The 19,509-nt window shown below is 43.2% G+C and overlaps 1 protein-coding gene across 1 annotated transcript in view; it reads left to right on the plus strand.

The window, feature by feature from the left end:
- Nucleotides 1–4,129: 4,129 nt before the first annotated feature.
- The window catches only part of TRABD (TraB domain containing), a 35,897-nt gene continuing 20,517 nt past the window's right edge, over nucleotides 4,130–19,509 (plus strand). Inside the window, exon 1 of the mRNA XM_060777784.2 lies at nucleotides 4,130–4,302. Coding sequence (XP_060633767.2) covers nucleotides 4,156–4,302 — 147 coding nt within the window. The 5' untranslated portion in view covers nucleotides 4,130–4,155. The remainder of the gene's footprint in view (nucleotides 4,303–19,509) is intronic.

The following is a 19,509-nucleotide window of genomic DNA, read 5'->3' on the forward strand; positions in this document are numbered from 1 at the left end:
ATGTTTGAGGACCGTTGATCCATGCAGTCAAATCTCACAAAATATCTACACCACAGAATTATAGCAGTTTGACAACACATTAAATGCCATGACTCATTGTTATGGCATTCTGGGATTTGTACCTTTGTGAGGTATTTAGCTTTCGCTGTTAAAGAGCTCTGGTGCCACAACAAACTACAGGTAATACTGCTACTTCTTTGAAAAGTACTGCATTGGCTCATCAAGGTATCTCCACTGGGGGGCAATCTTGTTAATGTTCTGAAGAACATGATTCAAGCAGCAAAACAAAACTGGTTGAATTATGGAAGCAAAGCAGAATATTTTGGGAACCAGAATGTGGAAGATACTGATACTCTAAAAGTGACTCACAAATGTATAACTTTATAAAACCATGTAACTTTATGCAACTCAATGCTATGATATCATGGGAGTTGTAGTTTTACAAGTTCTTTTTTGCCATTTCTGCCAAAGAGTGGTGGTGCCATTATTGGAAAAGCGGACTCCCTTCCCAAGAGATGGACTTATGCCGTCACTGCCTGGGGGCTATAGTTCTTAGTGAAAAAACAAGAACGTGGCAACTTTTCCCCAGGGGATTGCTTCTTGCCTTCCTTTAGAGAACTGGAACTCTCAAGGATCAAGACACTATAGATAACTCGAAATAGGCTTTATTGTTCACAAAGAGTTATCTTTCTGAGGCATTAAACTTGATGTTCCAAAAGGGGTAAAGAAAAGTTACATTACAGTCTCTGGTTGTATTGGGTCCAAGGAGTTTTCCAGCTAAGTAGCTTCCAAGTTCCCTCTGTCTCAATGGCTATGAGGTCGGAACACTCACAGCCCCAGTCCAATTGCCTATATTGAAGGCACAAAGTCTTCCTCTTGATGCCAAAGGACTGGTTTGAAGGCGCTTAAGATTCCTCAACGTAGTCCAGATGAGCTGGGCATGAAGTATAAATCTTAAGGGTATAAACCTGAGAATTGGTGGTAAGAAATGACCAAGGGCTTTGAGCCAAGCCTTTCGCATGTCCATCTGTTGAGCTTTGGTGGTAAGAATAAAAAAGGCACAGTCCTTCTCCCAAGGAAGGGATGGAGCCAAACAACTGAGCTGGGGGAGCAAGCCAATTGATGTAAAACAACATTGATTGACAGCTGTAAATAACCAAACAATTCAAGTATATATTTATATACAAGTGGCGCCAGACGCGCCATCACAGGACTTGACATTTTATAGGGTTATACAGTACTGAAAAAGTGGCACACCCCCCCCCCCCTTTTTGTTTCATTTCCATTATCCCTACCAGGAGGGACAGAAAGTCTATATTCTACAAGAGATTAACTCACCTTTCATAAACAGCCTAACAGCCTGACTATTCTCAGGTTGAAACCTTTCTAACAGGAAGTCCCCAAGTTAAGAACAAGATAGGTTCTGTAGGTTTGCTCTTAAGCTGGATTTATTTGTAAGTCAGAAAAGGTATATTGTTGTAGAAACAAGGATTGGTGATAAAACTTCAGTGGAGACCCCTTTTCCCCAGGATAACTATTTCAAAAGTGCATTTCTCTTCTTGGGGGGGTGGGGGGTGGGATAGTAGATTTCTCTCACTTCTTGTTGTCGCATCCCCATTCTTAACTAGGAGTCATTTGTAAGTTGGATGTTTGCAGTTTTCACAGAAAGAGCTTGCCCACACTTTCAAAGATATAACACCTATCATCCCCAAGAGACATTTATGAAACTCACGCAGTCCCCTTCATCATTCCTTCTGATCTCAGGTTATATTTTTATTAATAAAGATAACTAGATGTGCTGAAGCGGGGTAACCATATTTACACTCATACAGTCCAACGCTTATCTCCTGGGAAACTAAAATGAAATGCTGTGTCCACATGTATCCCCAAGGTCTTTTCCCCCCACCTTCCAACCTTCTATGGGATTGGGGCCATCAGGAAACAACAATGCCAGCATGTAAAGTAGTTTTATAACTTCAGGGGTGGTGGGGGCGGGGGAGAGCAAAGATGAGTCACTGCCAGACATCAGCACACAGATTAACTCTGTATACTTTTCATTGACCTGCTTGTATTTACATAAAAACATTGTGTTCTCTTTGTGCACAATGGACTGGGAAATTAACCTCATCACAGACTGCTTTGCATATGGTCCCACGACATTCCATTGGTCTGCACATTTCTCAGGGCGGACTTTCCATATGATTTAAACTTCAAACACATAAATACTTAGATCCTAGCTGAGCCGGCTTTCAGCCAATCAGGGGAAGGCGCGGATATTTTGAATGGCTGTCAGAATGAATAAAATGTAATGTATTTTGCTAGATGCTTTATGTTGGATCTTTTGAGAGTGCAGACTTTGTATCTGACATCCTTTCAGGTCAGAAAGAAATAAATCTCTGTTCCTGCCTTCAAACCCGGTTATTTTATTTCGTATCAAAAGCATTGCATAAATTAGTATAAAACCGATAAAAATAGAAGGAGCACAGGTGGCTAAATATCTTTTGACCAAAAACGGGCAACAGCAATGGCACTGTCTGTAGCCTCCAACAATTCTTCCTCTGTACATGAGGCAGGGCAAGCATACAGAGGAGGAATTGTCTGTTCATCTCCACAGTCACATAAGGTGTGGGATTCTTTTATGTAATGCCATTTTGCCAGGTTGTCTTTTGATCTGCCCACTCCACTTCTGAGTCTATTCAGGGACTTCCAAGTTGCCCATTCTTGATTTGCCCCTGGAGGAAGGCCCTCGTGGGGAGCCATCCAGTTGGGATTTCCTGGTTTAACTGCCCAGAGGGATACCCTTGCTGTTGCTGGGGGGACGCCAAGAGGAGTAGTAGTTCTCATAAAGCTTTTCCTTGATTTACTGGGAGGAAGCTTGTAGCCATGTAGTGGATAGCTTTCACAGTTTTCAACCTCATTTCTCTCACATTTAGCAGCAACTTCCCGTCGCACATCCGGGGGGGGGGGGGGGAGCAATGCCAGATAGCTTGTAGAGCTTATCAACTGGTGTAGGTTTCAGACATCCTGTGATTATTCTGCATGTGATTTTTTTCCCAAAACCGTTTAATGTCTTTGATCTGGATCATTGGCAGTAGCAGAGCTCACCAGGGGCCGAATCCGCTTTTCACAGTTAGCTGAAATCACTCATCACTGTACCTCACTGAACAACCGAACATCTCGTAGGATTGCACGGCACTGATTTTTCTTACATTTCAGTGCTTGTAAAGTACATACAATTTATACATAAATAAAAATCTATTTTTCCAATATCTCCCCATCAATATATGGCATTGTGGACTCAGATATTCCAGCTCAAAGCAGATATTCTGGGTTATATGGCTGTTATATGGAAGGGTCCTTACAATATCAAGGCAGAAAAATCCCACAATATCTGCTATGAACTGGATTATCTGAGTCCATACCGCCATATATCCCACTTCAAAGCAGATAGTGTGGGATTATATTCAGCTGTGTGGAAGGGGCCTCCAAAGACTGTGCTGAATGGGGATAGAAGTTATGGGGCTGCAGTTTGCCTCTCTCCTAACTTTCCCTCTTTGTCCTCAGAAAGCCAACAAGTCCACAGTTCTCTAAAGAACATCTTCCATTGTCCATAAAAGCACCAGGCGAAAAAGGTGACCCTGTCCTAGGGCCCTTCCACACAGCCCTATATCCCAGAATATCAAGGCAGAAAATCCCACAATATTGGCTTTGAAACGGATTGTCTGAGTCCACATTGCCATATCTTCCAGTTCAAAGCAGAACATGTGGGGTTTTATTCAGCTGTGTGGAAAGGGCCTCAAGACTCCTACAAGGGTGTAGGAGTCAGGAAGGAGCCAGGACTTCCAGGCTCAGTCACTGGACTGGCCCAGAGTTTGAGGACCTGAGACGCTTTTGCAACGCCACAACCCCACTGTCAGGACAGCGTCGTCGCGGAGCCGGAATACAAGGGTGCGCGGGCAGGATACCAAACGACCCGAACTCTATAACCGAAGACAGCAAAGGGTTGCACTGCAGCTCGGGAAATGTAGTCGGCTGCGTTGTTTTCCGGCCTTCGCCGTCGGAGCAGGAAGCGAGGGCAAAACTACGCCTCCCAGAAGGCAGCGCGCTTCCCCTCCCGCCTCCTCGGGGTGCTCTCTCCCCGCCCTCTCTATATGAATGACTAATCCAACATGTTGTGGCTCTGATGAGCGGCGAGTATCGGGAGGGCTCCTCTTCTCTGCCCCCCCGGCCCGCGCGGGCGCTGCTCTCGAGTTCCGGGCCCGGTGGTTCCCGAGCTGGTCAGCGAGTGGCGGCGCCGGAGAAGTGAGTGAGGCAGCGGGCGAGGCGGGAGCCTGAGGGACCGAGTTGGCCCCGGACGAGAAGGGAGGGCGGCGGCGGGGGGAGAGGAGGGGAAAGAGGGGGAGGCATCTGTGTTGCACCTGGGCTACTTAGCCATGGCAGGAAATCCCCCCATATTGAAGAGGAGGTGGCGATGGGCTTGGACTCCCTCCCTCTGCCTTTCCCTTTCCTGGGAGTTTCTTTGGCGGAGGGGTTCACCCAGGAGAAGTTTTCCAGCTCTGCCTTTCTGTCCTCCCTTGTGGCCAACTTTGTTCTCCCCACTTCCAGGCCGCTTCTGAAAGGGGAAGCTGTTTCCCGAGTTCTTGGGAAGGGTGTTGTGCTTTTTTCGAGTGCCTGGGCTCGAGGAAACTTTTCCTGGGCCTCCTTTTGTCACCGCAGGAGCTGACGAGGCAGTTTGGAAAGGGAGGAACAAAAGCCCAGCCAGGGAAGGTGATCTCATCTGCCTCTCCTCCCAGCACTCCTTTCCTCCCCACTTGGGGAGCGTTTCAGGTTTGGGAACACATGTCCCCAGCATCCCTTATCCAGAAATATTCCAGAACTGGATGGTGGCAGCTTGGCTTTAAGAGGGTTCAAAGTGTGCCAACTTAGTTGCTGTGAGTTTTCCAGGCTGTATGGACATATTCCAGAAGCATTCTCTCCTGACCTTTCGCCCACATCTATGGCAGGCGTCCTCAGGTTTTGGAGTCTATTTCCTATTTCCAACAGACCTCACTACCTCTGAGGATGCTTGCCATAGATGCAGGCGAAACGTCAGGAGAAATGCCTCTAGAACATGGCCCTATAGCCCGAAAAAACCCACAAGAACCTAGTGATTCCAGCCAAGAAAGCCTTCGACAATACATTGTTTTGGAATCTGTTGGAAACTAGGAAAATTGGATTTATATATCTGTGGAATGTTCAGAGTGGGAGAAAGAAGAGTTCTTTCTCCCACCCAGGACATTGAGACAAATGTGAACGTTGCAATTGGCCATCTTAAATAGCAGGAATCCACATATGCCATGCAGCTGTGGACAAGTCTACATAGGGACCACCAAACGCAACATTGCCCAAATACAGACTTCTCAGACTAATTCGGCCTGAGAAGTCAGCCATAGCAGAGCACCTGATGAACCAACCTGGACACAGCATATTATTTGAGAACACAGAAATGCTGGACCACTCTCGCAACCACCATGTCAGGCTACACAGAGAAGCCATTGAAATCCATAAGCATGTGGACAATTTCAATAGAAAAGAGGAAACCATGACAATGAACAAAATCTGGCTATGAGTATTTTAAAAACCTCTAAAATCAGGACAGTAAATAAAGAGCAACACTAAAAAAAAAGAAACAAACAGGGGAATTCCAGACAAGAATAAATCAGGGCCAGCTAACATCTCCCAATAAAGAATTCCCCCAGGCAGCAATCAGCCAGGCTTTGAAGCTACTAGGCATTCATTGTATATCAAAGTGGCCAATTGCAACATTCACACTTGCCTCATAGAATTATCGAGTTGGAAGAGACCTTGTGGGCCATCCAGTCCAACCCCCTATCAAGAAGCAGGAATATTGCATTCAAAGCACCTGGCAGATGGCCATCCAGCCTCTGTTTAAAAGCTTCCAAAGAAGGAGCCTCTACCACACTCCTGGGCAGAGAGTTCCACTGCTGAATGGCTCTCGCAGTCAGGAAGTTCTTCCTAATGTTCAGATGGAACTCAAGCAGACGAGTTCTTTCTCCCACCATGGGCATTCCACAGATATCTAGACGTCATTTGCTTAGTTTCTAACAGACCTCACAATCTGAGGATGCCTGCCATAGATGTGGGTGAAATGTCAGGAGAGAATGTTTCTGAAACATGGCCATAGAGCCTGAAAAACTCACAGCAACCCAGTGATTCCAGCTATGAAAACCTTCGACAACACAGTGTGCCAACTTACTTTTGTGCTCAAAATGGTTACAGATACAGTGTTAAAAATCACCTTCAGGGTATGTGTATGGACTGGGTGAAGGCAAACAAACTGAAACAATCCAGACAAAACAGAGGTGCTCCTGGTCAGTCAAGAAATAGGGATCCAGCCTGTGCTGGATGAAGTTACACTCCCCCTGAAGACATAGGTCCATAGTTGGCATTGAACCTGGAGGCCCAAGTTTCTGCAATAGCCTTTACACATTAAAACTTGGGTGCCAACTGCGCCTGTTCCTTGAGAAGCCGGATTTGTTATGTTTTAGGTCCCTTCTGCACTGCCATATAAAATCCAGATTATCTGTTTTGAACTTGATTCGGTGGCAGTGTAGACTTACATAATCCAGTTCCATGAAGAGAATGTGGACTATTTGATTTGATAATCTAGATTATATGTTGGTGTAGAAAGGGCCCTAGTTGCATCCTGTCTGGATTACTGTAACATGCTCTACATGGGGCTTCCTCTGAAGAGTGCTTAGGAACTTCAGCAGGTCCAAAGAGCTGCAGCCAGGTTGCTCACTAGGGCTGGCTACAGGGAGTGGACAACCCCTCTGTTGCAGCAGCTCCACTGGCTGCCAATCTGTTTCTGGCACAATTCAAAGGTCCAGGCTATGTGGTTGACTGCATCTTATATGAACCTGCTGGGCCCAGAGATGTTCAGAAGAGGCCCTTCTCTCGCTCCCACCTCCATCTCAAGCTCGGTTGGTGAGAATGAGAGAGCGGACCTTCTCAGTAGCTGCCCCGCAACCCTGGAAGTCCCTTCTTCCCAGGGAAGCCAGGAACGGCCCCCTCCCTGCTGTCCTTGGAGCAGCAAGCTAAGACCTTTTTAGTCAAGCAGGCTTTTGGAGAGGAAAGTTGTTAAGACCAAACCAGGGGGTGCTGTGTTTTATATAGTTCAACAGGTTTTTAGTCATTTTAATGATTTTATTGGTTTCAATTATGTATTTTTAATAACTCTCATATTTAATTGTCTTTTAATGTTAATATACCTTAGGTTTTAGTTTACATATTGTGTGGTTTCAATTGTCAGCCACTTTGTGTCTTCTTGAGGGAGAAAACATGGGATACAAATACACACACTTATACAGGCAGAGGAGCCCCTGGTGGCACAGTGGGGTAAAGCACTGAGCTGCTGAACTTGCTGACTGAAAGGTCACAGGTTCGAATCCGGGGAGTGGCGTGAGCTCCCGCTGTTAGCCCCAGCTTCTGCCAACTTAGCAGTTCGAAAACATGCAAATGTGAGTAGATCAATAGGTACCGCTTCTGTGGGAAGGTAATGGTGCTCCATGAAGTCATGCTGGCCACATGACCTTGGAGGTGTCTACAGACAATGCTGGCTCTTTGGCTCAGAAGTGGAGATGAGCACTAACTCCCAGAGTCAGACACGACTGGACTTAATGTCAGGGGAAAACCTTTACCTTTACCTATATAGCAGTCCTCAAGTTTCAAACACCCAACTTTCAAATGACTCACAGTTAAGATGAGATAACAGGAAGTGAGAGAAATCTACCCTCAGAAGGGAAATTCACTCCATAAAGAGTTTTCATGGGGATAAGGTATCTCCACCGAAAACACTTCTGATCCCAAGTATTTCAGATAAGGGATGTTCAACTTGTAATATTAGTTCTCAAACCCCATCCAGGCCCCTTCTCCAAAGTACTGGTTCATCATCACATATATGGAATGCTCCAAAATCCAAAAAACCACTAAAGATGTCTGCTGAGATAGTGGCAACTTTGCTTTCTTGGGGTTTAGTGTGCACACATTTAGTTTCATACACAAAGTTAGTACAGATACTATGTTAAAAACTGCCTTCAGAGTATGTACATAAACTGTATATGAATTTCATGTTTAAACTTGTGCTCCACTTCCAATGTTGGGTAGCAAGTATTCCAAAATACTGTACTGTCGCAGGCTTTTTGGATAATGGTTGTTCAACTGGTAATAGTATTTTTATTTGGAACTGGGAGGGTAGTTGGTACAGCTTACAGCAGTTAAACAGGCACACGATGCTTCTGCAATTACCACAAAGAGAACAATGTGTATAGTTTGTTTCAGGTTGACTTGTGCCACATACAAGCCATTCCTTTGAAAACAAAATTGCAATGCAATTTGACCCATTCACTGGCAATGATTTGCCTTGTGAATGGGCTTTGCGTTGAACCAAAATTGTGAAAGTGGCTTTCAATAGGCAGCTTGGGTTCAAAATGTGACTGCTGAAGCTATGTTATGGAAAACATAAGGCCTTATCTGCTTATTATGCTACTTTAATTATTCTAAATGTGGGGTCACGGTGTCATTGTAGTAACATACTTATATCCTTAAATCAAATAACAAATGTGGTTTATTGATAGAGTGACATGGCAGCGGGTTAGACTGGATGACCCTTGTGATATCTTCTACGATTCCGTGCACTTTTTATAGTATGGTACTTTGGATTAAAGCAAAATGCAGAATGACTCATTGGTTTGACAGTATTGGTTTTAAGCGATAAAGCTGTAAGTAGCCAGCAACAAGTTAACTTGAAGGAGTATCTTCTCCCACAGCTACTTGGTTGTTGTGCACTTTCAGGTTATTTTTGTGTTATGGCAACCCTAAGACAAACCTGTCGCTTTCTGGAAAGATTGGTTCAGAGGATGTTGCCTTTGCCTTCCTCCGAGGCAGAGAGTGTGTGGCTTGTCCAAGGTCACTCAGTAGCTTTCCATGGCCAAGTGAGGAGTTGAACCCTAATCTCCAGAGTCTTAGTCCAATGTTCAAACCACTATACCACACTTGCTGGATATTAAAGTTATATTTTGAGATGCTCTTCTACATGCTTCTATCAGATGAAGTGAAGCAGGTAGCTAGAGCAGGGATGTTTACAACAATGTCATCCCTTCTCTAGGAAGTCTTACATCAGTCCATGTCACTGCTTTTGTTTGAAACTTGTTAATGTTTTGTATGTTACCTAATTAACTTGGTTATTGGGAGTGTCGAAGGGAATAGACGGGAATGCTGTGCAGTCAAAATCCAGGCCATGCATTTTCTAGGTTACGCTACATTTAAAAGAGGCTTATACATTCCAGCCATGTGGATATTTCTGCTATCAGCTTGACCATTAATGTGCTGTTTTATGGGGTAACCATGGTTAAGTCAGTTGCAGTAACCAATTGTGGCACCTTCCAAGACTAACAACCATCGTTATGGCATAAGTTTCATAAACTCCACTCTGATGAAGTGGGTTGTATATCCATGAAAACATATTGCACTATAGATTTAACAAACCAAAATCTTGTGGTATGTGCTGTGGCAATTCTTTGAGTGATATTGCAGTTGTCATTCTGGGCTGTACCAGTCACTGGTCTAGATTGTGGGGCAGAGTAGCCTTCAAATGGCAGGCAAAAGGGAAGATGTTTCCAATGTCCCTGATGGTGCAAAGAAAAAAATCCTGATGTGAATCACTAAATATTAAAGATACCTTATAGAGTCAGAGACTTCCTGAAGGCATTTTGTTGTTGTGTGCCTTCAAGTCATTTTCAGTTTACTTTGACCCTAAGGCAAGAACCTATCGTGGGGTGTTCTTGGCATGATTTATTTAGAGGACTTTCCATTTTCCTTCTTCGGAGAGTGTGCAAGTTGCCCAAAGTTATCTTAAGTGTGGATTCGAACCCTGGTATCTTGAATCGTAGCCCAACACTGAAACCACTACACCACCCTGGCTTTCATTGAGACATTCTACTGTCTTTAGTTATTGTTCGCCGGAGTACCATATAAATAATAACAACACCAGTCTCAAAAGAGATGCTTGGGCTTTCAATTCAAATTCAATTCCAATTCAGGATACTTTTGATGGCATCTAAATAGCTTGGGACTACCGTACTTGAAATAACATATTTTGCTGCCAAAGCACTGAGGTCTGCAATATGCCAGGATCCCACTCATGGAAACATAATGAAATTGGAGGACATGGGAGAGGGCACCCTTCTGTGGAGTACCCTCCCTTTGGACGTACAAGTGGTGGCTAAGTTGTTGTTGTTTCTTTCTGATGCCAGTCCCAAACATGTCTTTTTATTAAAAAAAAAGGGGACTAATTTACTTTGAAATATGCATATACATGATAGTAAAATGGTTGCATCTTTTAACTTCTTGAACTTCTCACTTGTTTAATAGGTCTTTATCTTGTTTAAGTTACTTATGGTTTTGATCTGGAAAATATTTTAAATTATTTATACTGTATGCTGCTTCAAGATCGTACACTAAAGAGTTATATAAATATTTAAATTAATACAGTAATCAATATTGTATGTCATCATAGGGCAATACAGTAGAAAGCAGCAAAACATAATGAGCAGATAGCTTTATCCTAAACCCACATGCTTATTACTATAGAAAAAGCACAATGTTTATGTTTTTTCACAGCCAACACAGTTCCTTGGGCTGGGAAGAATATATTTCTATAATTAATGGTACTCCCAACATTATCCTAGTCATGTTTATTCCAAAGTAAGTTCCTTTGAATTCACTGGCAATTAGTCTGTAGTAAATGTGTGCATATCTAACCCCCCTCCATATAAAACAATAAAGCATTTCTTTCAGTCGCTTGTTTGCTTGTTTGCTTTTTGTCTGTTGTGTCATCCCCCTGATTGGCATGCCACTGAAAGCCAGAGTGACTAGGAGACATCTGCCAATCTCCATGTTCTTGCCTGGAAGTCATGTCTTGGCCAGTTGTGAATTGGCCTAGCAAATAGGAATACTGCTGTGTAGACAACCTGGCAACCTGTGTATATCAGGAACAGTACATTTTCGTACATCAGTTGCTGGGAAATGAAAGGTGGAAGGTGTAGTCATAAACATGTTCTGCTGGAAGGCTTCCTGTAGGCACTCAGTTGACCTATTCTGTGAACAGAATGCTGGGTTATTGATCCAGATGTGCTTCTGTTCTTTTTGTGAAACACTGCAGTTGACTGCAGTGGCTCCCCATATCTTCACACCATGCGTATGCATTTCTCTTGCACAGTTATGCAGCATTCTAGGTTTATTTGGTGTATACCTGATAGATTTAATGAGAGAGGTTGCCTATATTTTATTTCTTAAACATAATCTTCAAAGAATGAGTTCTAGTTTAGCAGGTTACAAGATGTCAGGAAAACTCATGCAACCCTATTGAATCAGATAAGAGTTCTGGGAAGAGGAGTTGTTGATGGGAAGCCAGCTCAATGGGATCAGAATTCCAGCATCAGATTCGTTGCTGGCTGACGTTTGTACCTGGCACGCACTTGACCTGTTTGCGTCCTCGAAACCAGTGTGGCTGGTGCAGCAGTCAAATCTTGTTTGTGGCGCCCTGTGACATAATGTCTCAGAAAATTAATTTAAAGGTCAAATATTCATGCTTAATGAATTTGTAAGAGCTTGGGCGCATACAATTAAGTTGTTTAAGGAGAGAAGATTTTTAATCTTGATTTTAAAAAACAAAATAAAAGTAATAGCAATGAACTAAATGTATGCTGTCCTTAGTATATTCTGGGTTGTGTTTATGTATAAGGGTTAAAAGTCTAGTTTAAGAATGCGTACTGTAGAACAAGTTGCAAAACGATTCTCATTTGTTATGCATATGAATGTGTGCTCTGTGGTTCAATATATTTTCATGGAGGATCAGGCTATTCTTATTACTACTCATGATGACCATATATTCACATCACTTCTGCAGTATCCCTGTTTATGAATTCAAATTGCCCCATAATATGGGCATGGACTGTACTCTTATCCTGCTTCCCTTAGGCAACTATTTGGACACTGTGTGGTCAGAATGCTGGATGAGTTATGCTTCTCATGTTCTTATATTAATTGGTTCTGAAAGCCCTTCAAGTCTAAATGTCATACAGTCTCACATTTTTCATGTTTTTCCCTTCCCTCCGCAACATTTTATTTAAAACATTATTATTATTATTATTATTATTATTATTACAAAAACTTAACGGGAAAAGACACAAATAAACATACAATAACAATACTTATTCATACATAAACACAGACATATCTAACCATAATTACATTTCACACTACACAACATAATCTCTATTATAACTACATATAAGTCTAAACTACATATATACATAAATTGATTTTAAAAATTGATTTCTTTTTTCAGTTTTTCTGCAATATAGTATTTTTTTAATTTAACCTCACATAATTACCATATTGGGGGAATCCAAACAGCCAATTAAAAAAATAATTACTTCAAATGTATTAAGAACATGGGGCTATTCATCCCTTCACATTTTCTGGTCATATGTGGTCTTTTCTTCCTCACTTGCAACAAACCTATAGGGTGGGTTTCCATGATTAGACCAAGGAATGATAAAGCCAAAAAACTAATAAGCTATGTGGATGATTGGGAATTGGGCTCTTTTGCTCTGAATTCATTAATTCCACTCTCACTTGCTCCATATGCAGTGATTCATGCAAAAATGCTGATTGATCAGATTTTAGCTCTTTAAAAAATGCGGCAGCTCCAGCAACTTTTCACAAACTGTGTTGGACTGACTGCTCCAATTGTATGTCCCAGAAATGCTGTAATTGTTAGTATGCTTTGAGAGAATACAATGGGGATCAACAGTTCACCGCTATGGTAATCCTAGTTCTGCTTATATGTGTGGACAGCTACCCATTATCAGTAAATATATGGGTTGGGACCATTCAAATGAAAGTTAAAGGGAGAGATGGATAACGAATGGCAAAATTTGAAAAAGGTTCTGTTTCTGGTTTGAAAGTGTTGTGTTGTTGTTCATTCGTTCAGTCGTCTCCGACTCTTCGTGACCTCATGGACCAGCCTACGCCAGAGCTCCCTGTCGGCCGTTACCACCCCCAGCTCCCTCAAGGTCAGTCCAGTCACTTCAAGGATGCCATCCATCCATCTTGCCCTTGGTCGGCCCCTCTTCCTTTTGCCTTCCACTTTCCCCAGCATAATTGTCTTCTCTAGGCTTTCCTGTCTCCTCATGATGTGGCCAAAGTACTTCAACTTTGTCTCTAGTATCTTTCCCTCCAATGAGCAGTCGGGCTTTATTTCCTGGAGGATGGACTGGTTGGATCTTCTCGCAGTCCAAGGCACTCTCAGCACTTTCCTCCAACACCACAGCTCAAAAGCATCGATCTTCCTTCGCTCAGCCTTCCCTAAGGTCCAGCTCTCACATCCGTAGGTGACTACAGGGAAGACCATGGCTTTGACTAGGCGGATCTTTGTTGCCAGTCTGATGTCTCTACTCTTCACTATTTTATCGAGACTGGACATTGCTCTCCTCCCAAGAAGTAAGCGTCTTCTGATTTCCTGGCTACAGTCTGCATCTGCAGTAATCTTTGCACCTAGAAATACAAAGTCTGTCACGGCCTCCACGGTTTCTCCCTCTATTTTCCAGTTGTCAATCATTCTTGTTGCCATAATCTTGGTTTTTTTGACGTTTAGCTGCAACCCGGCTTTTGCGCTTTCTTCTTTCACCTTGATTAGAAGGCTCCTCAGCTCCTCCTCGCTTTCGGCCATCAGAGTGGTGTCATCTGCATATCTGAGGTTGTTAATGTTTCTTCCAGCAATTTTCACCCCAGCTTTGCATTCATCCAGCCCCGCACATCGCATGATGTGTTCTGCATACAAGTTAAAAAGGTTGGGTGAGAGGATGCAGCCTTGCCGTACGCCTTTCCCAATCTTGAACCAGTCTGTTGTTCCGTGGTCAGTTCTGACTGTTGCTACTTGGTCCTTGTACAGATTCCTCAGGAGAGAGACAAGGTGGCTTGGGATGCCCATCCCACCAAGAACTTGCCACAATTTATTATGATCCACACAGTCAAAGGCTTTAGAATAGTCAATGAAGCAGAAGTAGATGTTTTTCTGAAACTCCCTGCCTTTCTCCATTATCCAGCGGATATTGGCAATCTGGTCTCTCGTTCCTCTGCCTTTTCTAAACCCAGCTTGAACATCTGGCAACTCTTGCTCCATGTATTGTTGGAGTCTTCCTTGCAGGATCTTGAGCATTACCTTACTGGCATGAGAAATAAGGGCCACTGTACGGAAGTTTGAGCAGTCTTTCGCATTTCCCTTTTTTGGTATGGGGATATAAGTTGATTTTTTCCAGTCTGATGGCCATTCTTGTGTTTTCCATATTTGCTGGCAAATGGCATGCATCACCTTGACAGCATCATCTTTTAAGATTTTAAACAGTTCAGCTGGGATCCCATCATCTCCTGCTGCCTTGTTGTTAGCAATGCTTCTTAAGGCCCATTCAACCTCACTCCTCAGGATGTCTGGTTCTAGTTCATTCACCACACCGTCAAAGCTATCCTCGATATTGTTATCCTTCCTATACAGATCTTCTGTATAGTCTCGCCACCTTCTCTTGATCTCTTCAGCTTCTGTTAGGTCCCTGCCATCTTTGTTTCTTATCATACCAATTTTTGCCTGAAATTTACCTCCAATGTTTCTAATTTTCTGGAAGAGGTCTCTTGTCCTTCCTATTCTGTTGTCTTCTTCCACTTCCATGCATTGCTTGTTTAAAAATAGTTCCTTATCTCTTCTGGCTAACCTCTGGAATTGCGCATTTAACTGGGCATATCTCCCCTTTTCACTGTTTCCTTTTGCTTTCCTCCTTTCTTGGGCTACTTCCAGTGTCTCAGCAGACAACCATTTTGCCTTCTTGGTTTTCTTTTTCTTTGGGACGTACTTTGTTGCCGCCTCCTGAACAATTTCGCGGACTTCTGTCCATAGTTCTTCTGGGACTCTGTTTACTAAATCTAGTCCTTCAAATCTGTTCTTCACTTCCACTGTATATTCGCTAGGAATGTTAGTGAGATCATATCTAACTGGTCTGTGTATTTTCCCTGATCTCTTTAGTTTTATTCTAAATTGGGCAATAAGAAGTTCGTGATCTGAGCTACAGTCAGCCCCAAGTCTTGTTTTCACCGACTGGATGGATGTCCGCCACCTTTGGCTGCAAAGGATGTAGTCAATCTGATTTCGGTGTTGACCATCTGGTGAGGTCCATGTATAAAGCCGTCTTTTAGGTTGTTGGAAGAGAGTATTCGTTATACACAGCGAGTTTTCCTGGCAGAATTCTATCAGCCTGCGTCCCGCTTCATTTTGTTCTCCCAGACCATGCTTGCCTGTGATCCCAGTTGTCATTTGACTTCCCACCTTGGCATTCCAGTCTCCTGTAATGAAAATAATGTCTCTTTTTGGTGTATTATCCAGTAGGTCCTGCAGATCCTCATAGAACTGATCTACTTCTGCTTCTTCAGCAGCTGTGGTTGGGGCGTATATTTGGATCACTGTGATGTTGAAAGGCTTTCCTTGCACTCGAATTGAGATCATTCTGTCATTTTTTGGGTTGTATCCAAGCACCGCTTTAGCGAATTTCTTATTAATTATGAAGGCTACTCCATTTCTTCGATGTTCCTCTTGTCCGCAGAAGTAGATCTGGTGGTCATCTGATGTGAAGTGGCCCATTCCAGTCCATTTCAGTTCGCTGACCCCCAGAATGTCTATCTTTAGTCTTGACATCTCACCAATAACAACATCCAATTTGCCCTGGCTCATAGATCTTACATTCCAGGTTCCTATGGTGTGTTGATCTTTAGAGCATCGGATTCGTCGTTCACCTCCAGTACCATCGGCCGCTAGCCTTCCTTTCGGCTTTGAGCTAGCTGCGTCATCACATCTGGGGCTAGTTGAACTTATCCTCTGCTCCTCCCCAGTAGCATTTTGGCCATCTTCCGACCTGGGAGTCCCATCTTCCAATGGCATACCGACATATCTCTGGTTGTACTGGTCCATTTAGTTTTCTTGGCAAGGATACTGGAGTGGTTTGCCATTGCCTTCCCCAGGGATCACGCTTGGTCTGACCTCTCTGCCACAACCGTCCCGTCTTGGGTGGCCCTTCACGGTTTCGCTCATGACATCATTGAGGTGCTCTAGCTCCAGCGCCCCGACAAGGCGGTGATCCTTTGCTGGAGTTGAAAGTGTTATTTCCTGTTTAATTGTGCAGTACTTACTTTGAAAATAGTTGTTATATTCCAGAAACTTGGTTTTTGTGGGTGCCACAAACTTTGTTGAATTAGTTGAGACTCTATGAGATAGTCTTTGAAAAACTATAGCAAAATATACCGCAGGATGTCGTGCAAAAAACAAAGTTTTTGCATTGCCAAAGTCTTTCATGGCCGGAATTGCTGGGTTGCTGTGAGTTTTCCGGGCTTTATGGCTATATTCCAGAAGCATTCTCTCCTGACGTTTTGCCCACATCTATGGCAGGCACCAGAGGTTGTGAGGTCTGTGACAGGAAAACTCACAGCAACCCAAAGTTTTTGCAGTTCAATAAACTCTTTCCATGTTTTTATGTTAGAACCAATTGGGAAATTACACTTGCAACCTATGTAACAAAAATCATGTTACATAGTGTAATCTTCGTACTTAGTTGGTTCACAATCAGGCTCGATTTATATAATGCCATTCTGAAAAGGAATACACTTGAATAAATGCTTAAATACATTGCGCACACATACATGTGAATTAAATGGTGTTGATTACAGGGTAAAAACATTCATTGTTGATCTGTTTTCCTCACTGAACATTTAAAGGTATTTTTCATCTGTGAACTTTAGAAGTCGTATAAACATGAGTAAAGTTACATTTTCTGTCTGCTTGCACAAAGTTCTGAATGGAGGTGGTTTTATGATGCATCAAATCTATATTCGGCATTTGCAACTTGGCATCAGAATATACATGTACAGTTGCATTTCTTTTTCCACACTATACCTTTCTTTTTAACAGAGTAGTCAGTCATTGAAAGAGTAGTCATCTTATAATGATATATAAGATTGGACCCAGGCTTTGTCCTGTTTCTTAACCATTTTTTTCTTTGAAAATAAATTATTAATGTCTCCTCTCACAAAATATACAAAAGCTGCCAACAATATCTAATACCAATTTACCTTTTCCTGATACAATTATTCTCTCAAATGTCTAAGAGAAGAAATATCTTACTCTAGCTCATAATAAGAGATAGTAAAACATTTGGGTTTTAACTGGGAAGATCACTGCAGGACCAGAGGAACACAACAACTAAAGACCCAGTAGCTGTCACTCCTTCCCACCCGCTACTAAGGAGGCTGTCCAGGTCCTGAACTGGTGCTTGGCCGCTGTGACGGTCTGGATGAGGGTGAACAAATTGAAATTGAATCCAGACAAGACAGAGGCACTCCTTGTCAGATGCAAGGCCGAACAGGGCATAGGGTTACAGCCTGTGCTGGATGGGGTTACACTCCCTCTGAAGATGCAGGTTCGCAGCTTGGGTGTGATTCTGGACTCATCACTGAGCCTGGAACCTCAGGTCTCGGCGGTGACCGGGGAGCATTTGCACAGTTAAAACTTGTGCGCCAGCTGCACCCATACCTTGGGAAGTCTGACTTGGCCATGGTAGTCCACGCTCTAGTTACATCCCGTATAGTCTACTGCAACGCTCTCTACATGGGGTTGTCTTTGAAGATGGTCCGGAAGCTTCAACTAGTCCAATGAACGGCAGCCAGGTTGTTAACAGGAGCGGTGCTCAGGGAGCATACAACCCCCTTGTTGCACCAGCTCCAGTGGCTGCCAGTTTGCTACCGGGCCCAATTCAAAGTGCTGTCTTTGGCCTATAAAGCCCTAAATGGTTCTGGCCCAACTTACCTGTCCGAATGTATCTCCCCTTACGAACCACTGAGGACTTTAGCATTGACATACGTAAAATTCTTCAAAGCTGACCATGGTCAGTTTACATTAGAGCTTGGGAATCAGTGTTCATTGACCTACAACTCCCATCAGCCCTTGTCAATTGTAGTGAAGGTTATGGGTGTTCTAATAAAAAAATCTGAAGGATCACAATCATTTATCTCTTACATGGCTGGCCTTTGTTAGATCATCTTACTTTGGAAGTAAGACCAAAAGGGAAACCACTGGCCACCCTACAAAAGGCTTTTAGTATTTTTGTATATAGTAGGTTTTTTTAAGTATGCTGTTTTTATTTCATATCCTCTGTTATCTTGTGGCACAAAGTTCATCCATGGACAGCTGGTTCAAGGATGAACTTGGTGCAGTGATTCTCTTGTGTTCTTGATCTGGTGATCTATTTTCAGCAGAGAAACCGCATTGCCACAATTGTCCTGTTTCTGAGATGCTTCCTCTGATTCACCCAGGACACATTGCTGCCTGGTCCAGAGGGCGCTTATCTTTGACTCATTATGGCAATTGCTATTGGTAGTATTTGTCTAGGCTTGTAGGACCCTGATGTGTTTCTCTGCATGTGAGTTCTGGAGCAGACATTTGGCTGCTCTGCAAAAACTTGTGATTGTGGCCTAATTCTTCCATGTTATAGAAAATGCACAGCTTGATATGACATAGCTGTGTGTCCCACTTAAAACAGAAGTCTTCCACATAAGAACAGTGAGAACCATTTTGTTCTGTTTTTAAATAATCTGGGTTTCCCCCCCTGTTTCTGTGATGGGGGAGTTCATTATATAGTAGACCCTCCACATGAGAATTTCGGAGGGGGCTGAAGCCCCCCGAGCCCCCCCCCCCCCCCCCGGCTCAGTGGCTCAGGACGCAGAACCCTGTAAAAGTGGGGAAACGACAAATTTAAAAAATCTACCGGTATTTAAAAAATCTACCTAGATCCTCTAGGATAGTGGTTCTCAACCTGTGGGTCCCCAAATGTTTTGTCCTTCAACTCTCAGAAAACCTAACAGCTGATAAACTGGCTGGGATTTCTGGTAGTTGTTGGCCCAAACACCTGGGAACCCACAGGTTGATAACCACTGCTCTAGGGGCATTATTTCTTAAACTGTGGGTCCGGACTCCAAATGGGGTCCCCTTCGCCCAGTGTTGGGATCACACAAAAAATGGCAATCGTTTTAATACTTATTTCATATACCTATGTACCCTGATCATGTTTCTGGGGCTCAAAGGGGTCACGAATAGAAAATGTTTAAGAAGCTCTGATCTATGGTAAATCTGTGGTCAACTTCTGCTGGAAAGTAACCATAGCATTCCCTGAAGGACCTAGAGATTCCTAGGAAGGAGTTCTCTCTCTTAAGTCCTCCAGCCTGACTGGGGAAAACTTCTGCAGGAACTTGACCATAAGGTTTCCCTGGAGAGTACATATTCATAAAATCTGCAAATAATCAAATCCACAAAAGTTAAACCCACAAATATGGAGGACCAGTTGTACATAATTC

The sequence above is a fragment of the Anolis sagrei genome, chromosome 5 (assembly GCF_037176765.1).
Source record: "Anolis sagrei isolate rAnoSag1 chromosome 5, rAnoSag1.mat, whole genome shotgun sequence".
NCBI classification, from domain to species: domain Eukaryota; kingdom Metazoa; phylum Chordata; class Lepidosauria; order Squamata; family Dactyloidae; genus Anolis; species Anolis sagrei.